This window comes from Vanellus vanellus (assembly GCF_965231255.1).
Source record: "Vanellus vanellus genome assembly, chromosome: 1".
In the NCBI taxonomy this organism is placed as follows: domain Eukaryota; kingdom Metazoa; phylum Chordata; class Aves; order Charadriiformes; family Charadriidae; genus Vanellus; species Vanellus vanellus.
The window spans coordinates 98,735,289-98,753,570 of NC_138905.1; the positions used below are offsets into that span (position 1 = coordinate 98,735,289).

At 43.5% G+C, this 18,282-nt stretch overlaps 1 protein-coding gene across 1 annotated transcript in view; it reads left to right on the forward strand.

Moving 5' to 3' along the window:
* Window positions 1-18,282, forward strand: part of BBX (BBX high mobility group box domain containing) — a 111,714-nt gene that overhangs the window by 42,088 nt on the left and 51,344 nt on the right. The window contains exons 3-4 of the mRNA XM_082498182.1: window positions 10,814-10,984; window positions 12,502-12,744. Coding sequence (XP_082354308.1) covers window positions 10,823-10,984; window positions 12,502-12,744 — 405 coding nt within the window. The 5' untranslated portion in view covers window positions 10,814-10,822. The remainder of the gene's footprint in view (window positions 1-10,813; window positions 10,985-12,501; window positions 12,745-18,282) is intronic.

Consider the following 18,282-nt stretch of genomic DNA (forward strand, 5'->3'; position numbering starts at 1 on the left):
CAAGAGGTGAAAAGGAGCATCGAACAATTTTCCCATTCAGCTGTGCTCACCCTGCGATGTCTGCTGCAGGAACATCTCCCCTTTTGTGCTGCTCCGTGCTGCGCAAAAGCACTTGGCTGTGTTTCTGCCGTGACTGGACCCTACAGCAATGTGTATGCCTACTAATCAAAGATAAAAATGAAGCTTTGGGAGTGGCAAGTACAAAAAGATGGACTTTTTCTTTTTTTTTTTTTTTTTTTCTTTTTTTTTTTTGACATTCAGAGGGTCTCACCCTCGAAGGCTGTGAACAGAACTCCAGGCCATCCCTCTTGTTGACATAAAATTTCAATTTGACTTTGAGTTCTTGCCCGCTAGGCCCTTCCGTGAGGAAGCTGTTGTTGAACGGCAGATGCCCTCGTGGGAAAGAGCTGATGGGAGTACCCATGCACTGAAATTCATTAAGTATTTCCTGTGGCCATCTTACCAGTAATCTCACTGGCTCTAAAGCTCTTTATGCAGAGATTAACTCTTTAGTGACTTGCAAAAGCTAGACGGAAGCCCTGGTGATCCAATTAACAAATCACAAAGATTTTCATTTTTGGACGATATTAAAATAACAGCAAAACACGGGAATGACAGCTGTCTTTTTAGAAAAGCTGCTCTTCGTGCAGGCTCAGGTAGTCCTGATCACACAGGAGCACAAAGCAATTTTTTCGGGGCGCATACGTGAATGCTGTCTCAGTTGTGGACCCTTGTTTTCATTGCTGTTGGGCAACTGTTCTCTCTGTCATCATTTCTCCCCTGCTTTAACTTGCTTTTTTGGATTGTGATGTTGCTATGGTCTGTGATGCTTTGCAGACAAGCCCTCCTCTCCTGTCTGAGAGGTGGTTGCATTTCACCATCTCTCTGTGTCCCTGGAGGAAAAGTATACGCCATTGATAAATTGCTCTGGCGTCAGCAGAGGGCTTTTGTGGCGGGTGTTTGTCATTATCCCCTGTCTGTGGGAGGAAGCAGAGTAGGTTGGGCTCTGCCTCCTCTGTGTTTTGAATTTCAGGCATTTATTCTGCCCACCTTCCCAGGTTTGTTGGTGCGCTCTCGTGTTGCAGCAGCAAAAAGAAATGCTGCTTTGGAGGAAAAGGATGCCGAAGCTTTCTGGCTGCGTGGGTCAGGTCTCTTTCACTAGGAGCAGGGCCAGGTTTTGCAGCGCACGTGTCCCAGTGTGTCCGTCCCCTGGGTGACCAACCTCACCTACATATGCAGGGAGGCCTGGCGCTGCTGCCTGGCTCCTTTTGCGTTTTCCCTGCACAGAGCAAGGCAGACAGGGAAGCCCCTGCCTTGCTCTCCAGGAGCTGCAGGCAGAGGAGGAGGCTGGGCTAATCCAGGCGGATTTTCCCAGGGGATGCGCGCGGCGGTGGGCAGACCTGCTGTGGCGGTCAGTTGGTACCTGGGGTGGTTAGTGCCCAAAGGATGGCTCTCACCCTAACAAATGCTTCTCTCCTGCACTCTGTGAACCGTAAATTTGAACTATCGAAGTGGTGTCACTGGAGTCTCATTAGCATTTTGGTGAAGTAAGCGTAGCTGTGACTTGCTGGGGTTCTTGTTCTGTTGTTTCTGCAGCTGATGAAGGCTGAAATGAATCTTGCAATAGCAAATGCACTACTGTAACTGAAGCTCAAGGCAAAAAAAGGCCTGTCTGCGTTAAGACTTGAGTCTTCAGACAACTGCTTTTTTTTTTTTTTTTTTGCCTTTTTTTCCCCCAAGTGACTCGGGAAGAAAGCCACATGATCTGAAAACTAATTTTAATAGAAAACGGTTATGGCTGGTTACTTCAAACTGTTTAAACTGCATCCTTCTGTGGAGGCTCCTGTTTGGAGACGTTAATGCATTTGAGCAAAGATGTTGCTGATTTCCACCCCCAAACCCATTTCTGCGAGGCGAACTCTTGCATGGAAGGCGCGTGCGGTGTGGCACGGGGCAGACCAGCCGCTGTCCCCTCCACTGCACCAGCGAGCCGCTTGGTGCACCCTTTGGGTGGGCGGGCTGCTGCTTTAGTTCCTTGGTGCCTGCTGCTTGTTGTTGGGTTTGGGGTTTGTTTTGGTTGGTTTTTTTTTAAGTTTACTTTCAAAAGGTACCAGCTTCCCTTCCCCTCCCTGCCCACCGCCTCCCTCCCCCCCAACTCCCTCCCCCGGCTGCCGGTTTAGAACCCCCGGGGCTGGGGCCGGTTTGGAGGTAAACAACCTCCAACCCCTTCACCTGCTGCCGGGGCTCAGCTCCTGCTCGGCATCCTCCCTCTCCTCCAGCACCCAGCTCGGGGCGGGGGGGGAAAGGCTGCTCGGAGAAAGCCCCGAGCACCTCCTTGGCTCTCCTCTGGGCCCGCGCAGGTCATCTGCGGAGGGCATCGCTCAGCGGAGCTGCCGAGTGTGGCTCCTCCTTTTCCTCGCAGCAGGTACTCACTGCCCTTTCCCTCTTCCCGAAGCACAGGGTGGTGGCTTGATGCAACTGAGGAGTTAGCACATGGGTACCGGAGCCCTAAAACAGCCGGCGTGCCCGGCCCCTTGCCTGCGGGTTCGGTGTGCTGGCCGGCCGGTGGGACCTGTGTCCCGTCCTGGCTCCGTGTCCCGTCCTGGCTCCGTGCCCCATCAGCTGCACCAGCCAGGAGGTTGCCTAGCCCCAGGCTACCCCGCGGCTGCCTGCCTGCCTGCCTGGCCACGGCACAGCTGCTGGGTCCAGCACCCCAGAGGCTCCTTTTCAGCTCCCCCCCCCCCTTATCCTGCACAGGTACCAGTGCCATGATGCAGTTACCGGCCGTTTTGTCACAGCCCCAGCGGTGGGTAACTGTTGGCACTGGGTAACAGCAGCATTTCTGATACCTCCTCCTCCTCCTTTTCCCTGACCCCATCCTCTGCAGCATGCCCATCCCTCCTGCTCTCAAACTGATGTGCTTTTCAGGCAGGCGTGTTTCCCATGCCCCCCTCCTTCTGGATTTAATGCTCACCTACTGGAGAGGAGTTGGGTTAGTGGATGTGCATCGCCTTTGAGTGGCATGGGTGTTTTGTTTTGATGTGGAAACAGTATGTTTCTCCCAAACAGACACTGTGTGGCCCCAACAGAGCAAATGTTTCCGGTGGAGTTGGTGGCTTGCCGTTTCATTAAAAACTTGGTCAGAGGGGGGGAAAAAAAAAAAAAAAAAAAGCGGAACTTATTGTGCCTGGCCTCAGGAAGTCTGTTTGAAAAGTGTTTGTCTACCACGTGGCCATCTTGTTATTTTTTAAAAATTAATAATTTGTGTTTGAAGTCCTGACTTTTTTCAGAGCTTAGGTTATATTTGGGATGAAGCAAAGTAGAAGGTAAAAGCCTGATCATTTCCTAAACCGTTTCTCACTTAATAAAGGTTATTTTTGTAGGTCCAGGAGCTGATTCCCGCAAGCCTGGTAGTTGGTACCTTCCAGCACTGATAAGTTTAAGATAAATGTGCTAATTTGGTTTTACCTAATAAGTGGCTGTTACCTGGCATTCAGTCTGGGAAAGAAACACAGAAATGGAGGGGAAAAAAACACCAAACAAAAACATAATCAAAGACTGGAGGAGGTGATTGTTTTTATAAAGGTTGTCCAAACTCCTGTCTGACCATCCTACTTGCATTCAGTACATTCTGAGTACATTTTAAAAATACATTTTTAGTTACATATTTGAAATGTCATGCACCACTTAGTTTTCATAATTGGATTAACTTTTTTTTTATACCTTTAGAATATGGGGTGAGGGGGGATGACACATGACAACTTGGGGGGTTTGTTCAGCAGTGCCATTGCCCTGCATGCCACAGCTCCTAGGGGTCTTGGGGTGCTGGGTGCCTCCCCCCCACCCGGCAGACACCCCTCTTCTGCTGTTGCTGTACTGCTGCCTGGGAGGGAGCGCGCTCCAGGGTTTCGCCTCTGTTTTCCTTCCTGTCAGCAGAGGCCACCCACCAACTCTGCATTATGGATGTGGAAAATAGATTATTTGCTGATGTCTTCTGTGTATTCAAAGCCAGTTATTTTTGTCTTTGTCAAGCTAAATGATGCTAGTTTTCACAGAGCGTTTCCTTTGTTTTACTTTGTGCTTTTTCTTCATTTTTTACCCCCCCTTTTTTACCCTTTTTTCTTCCCCCATCTTTCTCTGTCTTTTTATTGTTTGCTCTCTTTCCCTTTTTTCGAGTATATTTTCTAGACTATAGCTACCAAGTTGTAGTTTAACAAGTAGTTTCCCTACTGAAAACAAGCACTTGCTGGCAACCTAACCATGATACACTCTTGTTTTCCAGAACTGTCGCTTATGTAGCACTCCAGGTTTGGGTTACATACTGAATTTCAGGCCAGCTGTTGGTTGAAATACTCACTTGGGTGAGTAAGGTCCAGTCAGCTGTGTTTGTTCTCTGGCAGGGGCGTAAGGAAAGTGCAAAAGTTTAGTTCTGTGCTAAGTTTTGTCTTTTGAATTTCATAATCAGTTTACTCATACAGTGTAGTGATAGGATCCAGTTCCTAAGTCTGTCTTTTGAGGGCAATTTTGTAGCAGGCAGGGTTTGCCAGTCTTTGACTAATTTTTATGAGGATGTTCCTAAAAGCTGAAGAACTCCCTACAAAGTAAAATAGTATTGTATTCTATTTCTTCATGTTGTCTTCTATTAATGAAGAAAAAGTAGAACTAGAAAGAAAAACGAGACATTGTTATTTAAAATCAACCATTATTAAAAGACTTTGCAGTAGATCTGAGTTTAAGAGAATACGGAATAGTTTAAAATCATTTATGGAGATGGAAAAGAGTGTCATTATAAATTAAGTAAGACTTGTTGCTGTGTTGCTAAGCATTTTGTGTGGTGACAGTTCTATCCCAAACCTCTGCTAGCAAACAGGACTCCACTGAGTCTCAGCATGTCCCCCATTAAACCATCACATCTCTGAAAGTTAGAAAGCTCATTAATGGCTTTCTGCTGTGAAACAATAAAGAATATATTCACTGACTGGTCAGTAATTACTGCCAACTAGTTTTTGTCCTTCATGATAGAAATAACCTAATTCAGTTATTCCAGAGATAAAAGAAATTTATTTTTTCAAAAAGCCTTTTGTATTTAGGTAGGTATATTTTACTGTCAGCAGTCTCCTTTTACTTTTATTTGAGAAGTCAAATACCTCTACAGCCCACTAGACCTGTGAGAACATGAGCTTATTTCCTGCTCTCCTGCTTCTTTGTTGAAACAGCTCAGTTCACTGACTCAGTAGCCCCCAAAACACCAAGCCATTAGTGTCATAGTTCAGGTCTCTCTTCTCTTTTTGGTATTTGTTGTTATAAAGTAGTAGAGAACGTAGTGTAAAATAGAGCAGAAAGTGGGGAAGATCCACTTGAATTGTTCCCTGTGCTCTTTTGTACCCAGTAATCTGCATGGAGTCATCTGAGGGTCCCAGCTGGACTCCAGGAGGTGTAGTTTTAAGGTAACAGGAAAACAGAAATTGCACTGTCCTCATGGAAATAAGTTGAGCATTGCTGAAGTTCAGACATTATTCCATAGAGAATCTTCCAACAGGGACTACCCCATACTCACAATTCATATCTCTGGGGTTCTGCTTTTCCAGGTCTTGGATTTCTTCCTAGCCTATATTACAACAATGTACCTTACAGCACTTCCTTACTTTTAAAGACCTTTATAAGAATTTTGGTCTTTGTGGACATAGTTTGAGGAATGTCTGGTGAGTGCAGCTTTTTCAGCACAAGCACTAGCAGCATTCTTGGTGACAGATCAACCATGGGGTGAAGTAGTCCCAAAATTAGGACTGCAAAAGCTGGTCACCTGACTATATCAGGCTTTGTAAGTAACAGAGGAAGATAGAAGGAAAATAAAACTTAATGAAAGTAATCAAACATTTGTTGTTAATGAACATGTGCATACAGTTGTGTAATTGAAATAGAAATGTATGCCATAAAAAGCTAAACAATCATTCTTTTCCCCTACTCCCCCCTCCCTGACCCCATCTGGTTCTTTTCTTAAGGAATTTTTTTCTCTGAAGCCTTATTAGGATTACATATTTATAAGACATCCAAGAAAACTGTGACTCTCTGATTAATGTTTCCCGATCCAGAAAGGAAATAATACAGACAGCACACACACACACACACAAAAAAGAAAAAAAAAAGAAAAAAAGTTTTTTTACTAGTATAATATCTCTGTAATGTTTGATTTGTATATACGCTAAAGGCAGGTGTAGAACAGAACCCTGAAGGTATCTCTTGCTGTCAGTGGATCATGAATGTCAGCCTTGACAGGTATCCTCTGGTGATGTTATAAAGCATATGTGGCTTATTTTAAGCAAAGCTGTCTGTACTTTTGTCTTGTTGGAATATTGCTATTTTATCCCTAGTGTCTGTCACATTTTTGCCATCCTTAAGCTAAGAGATAGCTTGTAAAATCTTGTTAGCTGGTTTTAATTGTTTTTCTTTTTGTTAACTTCTAAAAGCCATTACATCTGCCTTAAAAGATACATTATATTTTTACTGATACTGTAGAAGAAATCACGTTTTTTGTGATAAGGTTCATAAATCCCAGTTATTGCAAACTTTGCACTTTGGGTGCTGTGTATCTTCTATACTTTTAAGTCCCAAATCCTGCAAAGACTGCCCATGACTTGTTCTGTGACTTTCTATGGAACTATTTAATTGCCAAGCTTAAGCACATGCTTCAGTTCTTGTAGGGTCCAAGTCCAGCTCTCTTTTCAAAAGCTTGCTGGTAGGGATGCTTGCCAGCACTCAGGGATCCCTGAGAGGGAAAGAAGGAGCTGGTATTTTTGCTTGCTTCTGTCTGCCAGCTTCCTGTCTCCCACACAAAACGAGCAGCTAACATGCTACTGATGATGTGTCGAGGGGAAAAAAAATCAAGTTAATAAATAGAATCTGAAGAGTCCACTAAATGGATTCTATTGATGTTTTGCCATTCAACAAGTGAATAAAGCCAGTAAAACTTGCGCTGTCATTTAATCATACGTGCATTCACTTGACCATGGAGTGTCTTGTCTAAGTAGTTACGCTATGTCTTGCCAAAGTCTTCTATACAAGAAAATGAATGAAAGTGTCCATGTTAGCTGTGTTTTGCATTTGACTGGATTTTTTTTTTATGAGACAGCTTCTCTCATAATTGTATAACTGTATGTGAATATATCAACAATTATGACAGAAATGCCCATGAAGTGTGGGGGTAGTAATACGGAAGATGAAGCAATCCAAAGGAAAACAAGTTCATCACACTATGTCAGCATCCATTTTTTAAAAGGAAAAGTCCCATGCAATGTAATAGAGAACTAGAATGTTTTTCATCATGCCAATCTTACATTTGACTGAGAGGCATCAGCAAAAAGCGAACACCAGAAAAGTCTCTGAAATGTAGGTCAAAACTTATGAGAACTTGAATAAGTAAAAATGGGGAAAAAAGGATTTGGAAACACAGAAGTATTGAGAAAGAGGGCCTGAAATAGTTCATCTGTTCGTGTTACGAAGGACCCCCTATTTTATAGAAAAGAGGGCATAGAGGATAAAGTGTGTAACTTGACATACTTAAGGGGTGGGGAGCTTCCAGGCCATGCTGTAAAAGCAAAGTTTGAAGTCAGTCTGTGGCCTCAGTCCTTCCATTAGTGGGGTTAAATCAGGAGTATTTTTGTTGTTGATCGTTGCAGAGATTGACTCCGAAGTGGAAGCAAAGAGCAACTGTATGTCTTTCTGTAGTAAATGGTGCCTGTGTAACAGCCAGGATCTGACTTACTCTGTGTCTTGGATCTCCTAAATTCGTGTTCAGCTGATTGGGTAAAGACCCATCTTGCTAAAAAGCCTCTTTATAGTAGAACTGCTGCTTCAGGGTGATGACTAGGGTAAAATGGTTCACAATTTAAGAAAACAACCTAATGAACATCACTTGAATTCCTGGAGCTGAGCATACGTTTCTATTTCAGCACTAATGTGCAGTGAGCTTTAGTTAATCTATTTTAGGGGTAACTGGGTGTTCAATACCTAGCCTTCCTGTGTGGAAAACCAAAATTACTTGTCAGCTGAGAAGTAGTAAAGAGACGTAACGTACTGACAGCCCCTTTGGGACTTGCAAGGTGACCGGTGCCTGGGGTCTGTGCTGCCTTGCCGAGCTCAGTGTGGAGCACAGGCGGGGCCTCGGGTGATGGAGAACACATGTGAAATACACTGTGGGATCACTTAAGTCCTGTGAAGTTTTCTCTTCATCTTTCAAAGGGCAGAGAGGTTCCAGCTAAAGGCGATGCTGTTGTTGAAATAGCACTGAGACTTCAGCTGAGCTTTGTAAAGGAGGATCATGGAGCACTCCACAAATGTTAATTTAGTTTCACACTAACAAGGTAGGAGGCGTGCAGTAATACTCATCTTACTTAGGACTGACTGCAGGCAGAAACTATATGATTAGCTCATCTAGGTAAGTCAGTGGTAAGGGCTGGAGTAGCTGACTGCCTGTTGTACTTGTAGCACATTTGTCCTGCTCAGAAATAGGCCAGAGACTTTATTGACTACAGTAATAGGCAGATCTCTATCATTTAACAAACTCTGAGACTCAGCAAATCTCTGCTGCCCACAGGAGCTGAAGTTCCTGCTCGAACAGTAACTCAGCTACTTTGTTGATTTGTGTCTGAAAATACCCCAAACAAAAGCAAATGGTGTTTCAGCACTTTAGAAAGAGAGACAAATGGGGAGTACGATGCAGCGTGGTACATGGCGGAGGTCACAGTGGGACAGAAACAATGTCAAACTTGCGTTTCATGGTACTGGATTGTGGTTTGATTTTTCCACACTTTAATGGACTTTTAAAGCCAAGTTGTTTGTTTCTATATATTTGAAGCCACTTTGCAAGTCACGGACAGAGATTTAGGTGAAATGGCGCATGATTATTTGCCATATGATACTCGCTGAAAAGACAGTAGTTGGTTATGGAGAATTATGAGAGGAGTGGGTGCTGTAAAATCAAAGTTTGAATGTGCTCCAGGTAGAAGCATCACGATGGGGATAGCAAAGTGTGGACCTTAATGGCAAGCTGCTGTGAAGTTATAGGGCATCCTTAACTGGTGGGGGCCAGGTACTGCTGACAAGTGGGGAGGAACTAAGAAAATCTAATGCACGTGCAGGAAAATGCCGGTTTAAAATGTAGGTTAAAATTTCTGAACTTGCTTCCTTCAGGGTTCAGTTGTTTCCTCCAGCAAGCAGTGTCTGAAGGTCCTTCAGCTTTCTGGCTGTTGGAGTCTTATGCACATTTCTGGTGCAAACAAGGGCATATTGCCAAAATGCCAATGAGTTAAACAACAAGAAACTCACATGGAAGAGATCAGCCAAAAACAGAATTAGTGATCGCGAAATGGGTGGGATACATTGGAGCACGGCCGGGGCTATACAGGCTGCAGCTGCTGAACACTGCTGTGTGAGATGGTTCTGGTGAGGCATTTGCCCTGATGGTGGTACCAGGGCTTGTGCAGGTGTCACAGCTTTCCCTTCTGCTGCTGTAGGCTGAAACATTAGTGCTCTAGCGGCCATCTTCCAGAAAGCAGCATCCTAAAATGCGATGTGGCCTTGCAGTTAAAAGGTTCGATCTCTTTTCGTGCCCTTCTCCTTAGAGTCAGCAGCCGAGCTTCTTCTGGCTTTGCCTATGGGACCAGGACTTAGCCCAGCTGCTTCATCCTGCTGGCAAGAAGTCCCTGTGAGACTTCATCTTTTTTTTTTTTTTTTTTTTTTTGGCTTTATAAAGATCTAGCTGGCTAACCACTCTCCAGTTTCAGTTTGTTTTGATGTTTGCATTGATTTCTTGGAAAACCAGCCATGCTCCTGTCAGGATTATGCATTGACATTACACAGAGTAAATAGAAGGCTACGGGGGACCAGACTATGCCGGCAGTGCTTGCTTCCTGTGGGCTTTGGTACTCGGATGTGGTGTGCTGAGCTTATTTATTTATATATTTATTTGCCCCTTAGTTGGGTAGCAGATCTTTAAGTCACCCCTTAAATTGGTAGTTAGCATGTGTTAAGCGTGTATTTTTCCTGAGAGGTAGTTCTGAGGTATTTTTTAGATAAGGACACACACAGGATAGGTGTGTAAGTAAATATTATTTACCTTCTGTGTGCATTTGGTTCAGTGGATGGTTTGTTTTGTTTGCTGTGCGGAGGCTTTTGTTGATGAGTACTTTGAAAGTGTCAGGGTAACTACTTCTGGTTGTTTGCTTCGAATTTGTGTATTAAAATTCACTTCTCTTAGGCAGGGAGTCAAATTTCCCTGTTGCACATTTTAATGGCACTTGGGAAATCCTAGCTCATAGTGTCATGGGGCTCTGCATCAACATTGCTATATGTAAGTGCATGATTAACAGATGAGTGGCTAGCAATATGTTCCACTGCTGAAAAAGAGGGATATCTTGACATTTTCAGAGGCAAAATATGAAAAACTACAGTGGACACAGGTGTGGGAGAGCTGTGGAGTCTCTTACTCACTTGACTAGTGAAGTGTGAGGGCTTTTCTGCTGTCCTTCAGACAGGAGCACATTCAAGAGCTGGACTGGCTAGTGTCCTTGCCTCACGCTCTTAAATTGTATGTTGCTAGTTAGTCTGGCATTAGGTGGAAATTTTGAGATTGGAAAAAATGTATCTATGCTGTTATTGACAATCAAAATAAATCTTCATCTAATATCTTGCCAAAACTTCCCAGAGTCTTGCAGTAGTGCCCCGCATATTTGTCACTGATTTGTTTAAATATCTATACAATGGTCATTTATGCCTAAGGGTTTGTTGTGAACTTATGACTATTTTTGCATGACAGGTCACAGTAATGAAAGGCAGTAGTAGGAATAAGGATCATTCGACAGAAGGAGAAGGAACTGGGAAGCGACCAAAAAGAAAGTGTCTTCAGTGGCATCCCCTGCTTGCCAAGAAACTCCTTGACTTCTCTGAAGAGGAGGAGGAGGAAGAAGAGGAGGAAGATATTGATAAGGTAGACTTCATCAGATGCTTTGACTGTAGAAGGTTGCTTCTTGCTGTTCTCTTTTGTGAACAAACACAGCCAATAAAAAGAAGTGATGCTGTCCCCATAAGGCTCTAAAGGCAAGCAGCAAGTAACACAAAAAAAGTGAATTGTCAATCATGCTTGTAAAATCCTGGACAAAACTCTCTTTTTTTTTTTTTTTTTTTTTTTTTGAGTTAGACTGTGAGAGTTTTAACTGGGTTGTTTTAATAACCTGTTGCATATCTCATTGCTCAAGGTGGGTTTTTGACATGGCTTTTTTACTTGTTTGTTTTAGACATGAAGTTAGCCTGTGCTTGATACCTGCTTCTAGTGGCTCTGAGGACATACCAAGCTAATAGTTTTCTTTCTATATTAAAGATGAAAAAAAGTACAAAGATTAAAAGGGAAAAAGAAGGAAAAAGCTGTCAACAATTTTTGCTATCTTGGCATGTGAAATTCAACGTACCCTCTATTGAGAGCACAGGTGGTATAATCTGTCTCTGGTTTGATGCTTGGTATTTTAATATTGTTCAATGATGCCTGCCTAACCCGTTTTTTGGTAAGGACTCCACAATGTGTCACCTCACAGATGTACAGTTAGACTCATCCTCTGTAACAAGGAGTGGGAATGGGTTATGGAGACATGATGTTTCCATCATGTGGATAACATTTGTATCTGCATCTCCTTGATGCCTTCCTAAAGCAGGTAGGGAGAGGTCACTGCTGAGGAGACAGCCTTGAGCCCCATATTGATAAGGAAGAGTGACCCTGACAAGGATAAGAAGCAGCAAGGAGGAGCCTGACACTCTGACAGTGCTTTCTGTTGACCTTACAGGTCGCTTTCACGATGTGGTATAAAATAGCAGTGTTAAGTAGGAGATGGTTTTCTGTCTCATACAGTAATTCGTTTCATTCAGTCAGAAATAATCTTTCGTGGTGTGTCCCTTTGTAGGAATGGTACGCTGGCCTGTAAGTGGAGAGACCCTGTTTTGGCAGTGTGTTCTGTTGAGATTTGACCTCTCTTTCTGACTGGGCAGCTGTGCAGTGGCTGCACTGCAGCGCAGCTCACAGGCTGAGTAATGAACGGCAGCAGACGGGGAAACAACTGTTAACCTTTCTTTCCTATGCACTCAGTGGTTGCAAACACACGTGACTGAGGTCTGAGGTAGTTCATCTCACCTCATCCCACTGAGATGATTTCTAGTTTGTAGGAAGGATCTTCTCCCTCCGGCCCCTTTAGGACTGTTACTAGAGAATGCTCCTCAGCTTAGAAATGGGCTCCACCTGCAAGTCGGAGCTTAAGTCTTGCAGAGAGCGTGAATGAACCTTGGACCGTCAGGTGAGGAGGTTTGATGTAGAACTTGGGGTCTTCTGGATGGAACGGATGGCATTTGGAGACAGCTGTGTGTAGCTGCATGCGTCTTCCTTGTTCACACACAGACTCTCAGTCTCCATGAGAAACGTGGGTAACTGAGTTTACACCCCTTCCCTTTCGGTTCTGCTAGGTGCCGCTCCTTGGTGCTGACGGTTTAGAGCAGGATGCTGATGAAACCGAAGATGATGAGTCCTCAGAGCAACGAGCTCGCCGACCAATGAATGCATTTCTCTTGTTCTGCAAACGCCATCGCTCTCTCGTGCGAAAAGAACACCCTCGCCTTGATAATCGTGGCGCAACCAAGATCTTGGCAGATTGGTGGGCTGTTCTAGATCCAAAAGAAAAGCAGAAATACACTGACATGGCCAAGGAAGTACGTACTATCTGAACAGTGGATGTAGAGGGAGTTCATTACACGTTTGTCTGTCTTCTGTTTCTCAGTGTATTAAATGTTTTCTGTGGGGTCTTTCTCTTCCCTGAGCTCCTCAGCTTCCCTAGTGGGATTATGGTGCCCAGAGCTGCTGCTGTTCTTGCTTTGATTCACTTGGTCCTTTGGACCAGAATGAAAAGAAATTAGTATGTCTACACAAACTAACCTGGCTTTAGTAGTCATTGGAACAAATATATGCGCTTTGTGGTAGATATCATATGATAATTCCTGCAGTACAAGCATTAACACACGCATAGAGTGTGGCCATTGAAAACAATAACTTATATAGTTCAGTATCAGCTGACTGTAGTAATACTTCCTTAAGCTGTGCATTTGCCATTGATAATATAGGTTGCTATTACAACACAGGTGGGCCAAACCAAAAGCATAGTCAACAAATGTAGTCCCTTTTTGCCTTTGCTAAAGAATTTTAAATTTACTAGTGTTTCATGAAGTGGTCTCCCTATGTATTGCTACCAATTTCTGATATAGCAGCCTTTGGTGAGTCCAATCAGAGAGCAAGACACAGTCAGAGTCTGTTAACTGAGAGCAAGGAAAAGAGATTTATCCCCACATTGCACAAAATTTTACGCCACTTTAAAATTTAAATGGGGCTTCTTAGGAAATAGCTTGCATGGTAAGCTGGCCCCAAGAAGGCTGTGGATATGGATAGCGGAGAGTGAAAGACAAAGCCAGTTACATAGGCTGATAACATCACCCCAAAACAGATCACTGTAATCACCTGTGTGATCTAGATTGTGGGTAATCATTGAATTAAGTCTTAGAAAAAATAATGGAGGGCCAGCAGGAACGAATAACATCTCTCTCATTCGTCAAGTAATGCTAGTGTACTGCAAGTACAGATAGCTGTGAAACAGTTGGGGAAACTATGAGGTGTACCTGCCCTGTCACTTGAAGTTGTCTCCTGCTGTTAACACACATATATAAGGTCAGGCTGTTCAGTAGTTTGTGTGAGCATGGAAAGGTCCATAGGTAAATCAAAGTGTTTTGCATGGCAGGTCCTTTTTGAAGCAGGGTCTGTAGTACCCCTGTAGTCTCCTGTCTGTGACATAGTGTTGAAATACTTGAGTCTTAACTTTGTCCAACCGTTCCTGATTTGTACTGCATTCCCACTTACAAATTAGTGATACTTCTTGAAACGTGTGGGAGAAGGGCAATTAGGAGATCTAGTACAGACACAGAGGAAGGAAAGATGAAAATGAAGAAATAATTTTTTGGAAGAAATAAACCTGATGTGACTGTTTCTCGTAGCCTTTTGTGTTGCCAAAGGAAACTCATTCATTAAGAAGGAAAATAATTGCAGAACCTCTGTATGAAGTGACAGATCTGAAACTATTAATCATATTGTTGTAGAAGTCATTGTTCCTATAGTGATTTATTTGTTTTTCTGGGCACGAAGAACAAATTGCATCTTCAGCATCAAAGAGAAACAATAAATCTAAGTAGTTTAGGTCATTACAGCTAGTTCCAAGAATGTGTAAAGAGAGAGAGCGTATAATTTTTATTCTTTAAACAGTTGTATGTTACAACAATAATTAGCAGCTATAATGTGCCATTTGAATGTATTTGGGCCTTCACCACCAGGCCTATTCTGTGTGTGTGTGTGTGTGTATCAGTTGTTTGTTTTAACACTCATTTTTATAGTTAGGTTTACTGCTGAGACTGTTAAAGAGATGTTAGTGTCAAGTCTAGTGCAAACCTTTTATTGGTATTTTTCTTTTTCCTAAGGAGCTTGTTTAAAAGTCAAGAAGGTGAATGCGTTTGGAAGGACATAAAATTACCATTGTATTAGTAATCTTCTGCTTGTGTACCTATACATATAAGCTCACTGAGGTTTAAAATACAGTGGATGAGCTTCTATTACTTAAATGTAGTTTTTCAGTGCCCATTGACTTCCAGTTTTCACTGCTTAGCCTCTAGCCACTGCCCTAGCAGGGCACACATCTCCCAAAGGATGCTGTGTCATATCTGCTGTCACCACAACATGTCTTGTGTACCCTGGGTATCTGAATCACTCTTCCAGATATACGAACGGGCCTGACAGAAGTGGTCCCTACTGCAGTGGCTACAATCCCTGTTATTTTACAGTCTTCCGAATGTTTTTACCACTTGAACTCAGAGTTTACAAAGCCAGTTAGCTCAGATCAAGCAGCTTTCAGTTTCTCACCTGCTTAGTACCAGCAGTTGATACTATCTTAGTGTGGTGGTGTATTTACTTAACACATATCTGGCTGTATGGAAGATTCGGGATTTTGGAGGACAGTGAGGCACTTGAACATTTTGCCAAAAGGAATTATGAGTTTTCCATTGGGTTGGACATCTGTCAGTGATTGCCACTGAGAGGATAGTTGGGTCTATGATTCATTTGGGCACTTTTGGAAAATCTCATTACCTATCTGTCTGTACCTTGGGGTGCCTTAATTTCCTAGAAAAACCGGCCCTGTTGCTCCCTCTATTTTCAGTCTTGTGGGTTACGGTCTCTTGTAGCAGCACCTGCCCCAGAGACCTTATTCTGTGCCTGCAGAGCTCGGTGTCAGCTTCTGATGGTGTTTTCTTTAGGAGCAGGTTTTCTATTTGTATCCTACAGATTTTGTAGATCATCTTAACTTTGAAAGTTTCATTATAGAGGATTTAAGCCCAGTAGCTGATAAATACTCCCAAGTGGAACCACAAGTGTTCCTACCATTTGGTAGCATTTCCTTTCACTGAGGGGAAAATGAATTCTGGCCACTCATAAATACACTCCAGCATTTTTAGTTACTACAATAATAGGGGTAGTGTTCTCCTGTTAACTCTTATGGGGCTTACTGGGAATATTCAGCTGCCTTGGAAAATAGCCAGTGAGATTATTATTGTTGAAGCCGTGTTTCCCTTGCTAGAAAACACTTCATTTTTAAAATAGGTCCTTGCATCGGCAAGATTTAGGCAGTCCGGAGTGATTCCTGTAGGGAGCAGCCTAATGAATCCAGGCTACTGCCATTCAGTGGCAGAGCTAACGCTTCTCCCTGCATGTGCTATGCCAGTGGTTTCACAGGTACAGTCAGCCCAGCTGGGAGCTTGCTATCCTTTGCTATCTTGCTTTGGCAGCTGCCTTGGAGTAGAAGGGAGCAAATGTTCTGGCTCTCTGGCTGAAGTCTGGCAAGTTCCCTGGGTGACCTATGGACCGTAATGTGTAATGCGAACCCTGCGTCCTTCTCGAGTAAAAAACGGAGTGTAGTATTTTATTGGGATTTTTTTTTTTGTTAGATCTCTGGGATTCATGTGACATTTAATAGCCCGTTGGTGGGATTTAAGCATCCGTCTAAAGTTAAGCATGTGCTAAGTGCTACCCTAAGGTGTAGCTGCAATCCACTTGTGAGCTTCTGTTCCCACTACACTGGAGAAAGCAAATCTCTTTTTTTTTTTTTTTTTTTTTTATTTGGTGATGAAAGCAACTCGGGGAGTTGCACTGAAGCGCAGCACCTTTTTTTAACCTCAGCTCTAAAGGGGCAGCAGTCCCACTGCATAACACATCCTTCCCCAGGATTTCACAAAACAGAAATGATACGTCAGACCAATCCCGCAAACATATCCTGTGCATTTTTATCCCTGGAGCTTCGGGATGTGACTCTGCTGGTCTGTCCCTGCCACTCCCATGCAAACCAAGGTGGTGTCTTTGCATTCCAGGTTAAGGACTTATCTTTTTTTTTTTTTTTTTTTTTTTTTTTTCCATTTAAAGTGATTTTAGAGATGTCCTTAGGCTGTCTCTGTGTTAAGTTGGTTTACTGCATAGTTGGTCAAATGGAGGAAAACAGTAAGCTCTGCTATTGCCTTTGGCGTTTTCTCATTACTGTGTAGCTCATTTAAGTTATCTTCTCATGACCTGGCAAGCAGAATCTATCAGTTCATTTTAGGCCTTGGTCTAGTAGTCACAGAAATCAATACTGAAAGTCTTTCTGAGCTTCGGATCAGGCCCCTTTATGCATTTTATAAAACTACTTCTTGGCCATTGTTTAACTGCTTATATTTCCTTTTTTGTTTACCTTGAGAGTTGAAGCTGTGAAAGGGGCCGATGAGTTGTCTGCCCTCAGTTTGCTCTCTCCCCTTTGGAGAGTGCAGTTAATGTTCACTTCTTGGCTTTGCAGAGGAGAAAATCTGTTAATACACCAGCTCACTTGAATTGCTCTTGTTGGAAACTGATTAAAAGCTTATTGCTGCCTCCTCTCGCAAATGGCATGCATTCTGGCTCTCATTTGATGGGCAGCCTGTCGGCTTGTCAAATTGCTCTATAGAATAATTCAATTACTCAAAGCAGCAATGCTGATATGAAGAGCTTATGTACCTTATTGCTAGTGATTCTGGGCTTTTCACTCTGCAGGCTGGAAACAAGATTTGTGAGTGGGCTGTGGCTTTAACAATGGAAGGCAAAGCTGCTTCGCCCTGTATTTCCTTACCCCCTCCCCTTCCCTTCCATCCACCAGGCTACTTTTGTGGCGTACTGACCTCCCAAACCAAGCTGAGGGAAAGGGAAAAGGGGTGAGGTGAGAGGTGTTGCGGTCCTTAGTTTGCAGATTTAATACATACACCCTATTGAGAAAATACAGACTGTATGTGGGTCAGCAGTCCCTGCAGATTTTTATTATTTATAGCCATTTCTATAAATACAGGACTTCACACAACGGGTTCACACGGTGCTGTGCTTCTTGTAAACTGAAACATTTTTATCCGTGCTACAGTCTGGAGGTAGCAAGTGCCAGCTGATAGGTTACGATGGAAATGAAAGTGAGCGATACGCATGCAGTGGCGATCTTGCCCCAAGGCATGCCGTTTATTGATCTGGGGAAACACTGCAGTGGCTTTATCAGAGGACAAGGTTTTCAGTGCTATTTCTGATACCCAAGAGCTTTATTTTTTTTCCTTCCCCTCTGCCTGTGTTTCTGTGCAGGCATGTGCATGAAACATAGGTGCTTCTCTGTGCCATGTGTGGGACTGGTGACAGCTGGGTGGGTGGGAACATGTGGAATCACGGAAGAAACTTCCTGCAGCTGCCCTGCTGTGCACTTCACGATAAACCCACTCTTTTGGTTATTTGCTGCCATCGAGAGCTACCTAGTGCATGAGGAGGTATTGGGTTCCTTTTCCCTGCGGTGAGCACTGGTACTTACTGGGTAGGCTCCCACAGCAGCCAGTGCTGTACGTCCCTATCAGTTGTTAGGAGAACATTTGCAGCTGGAATGTGTGGCGTGTTCCTCTGATTCGCCCTGTCTCCACCTTGCATAGCAACACGTTTAGAATACTGAAATGTGTTCTTTTTATTGCTGTTAATATTCAAAGATCTTGTTTTGGTCTCATCAGCAAGATACTTGGAAAAAGTCGTTGTTGCATTTTGAGAATAAAATAGGTCCCTATCCTTCCCCTACTCCCCAAAATATGTAGGATCCAGACCGTTTCCCCCACCCCATGTGTAGTCTGGTATGGTTT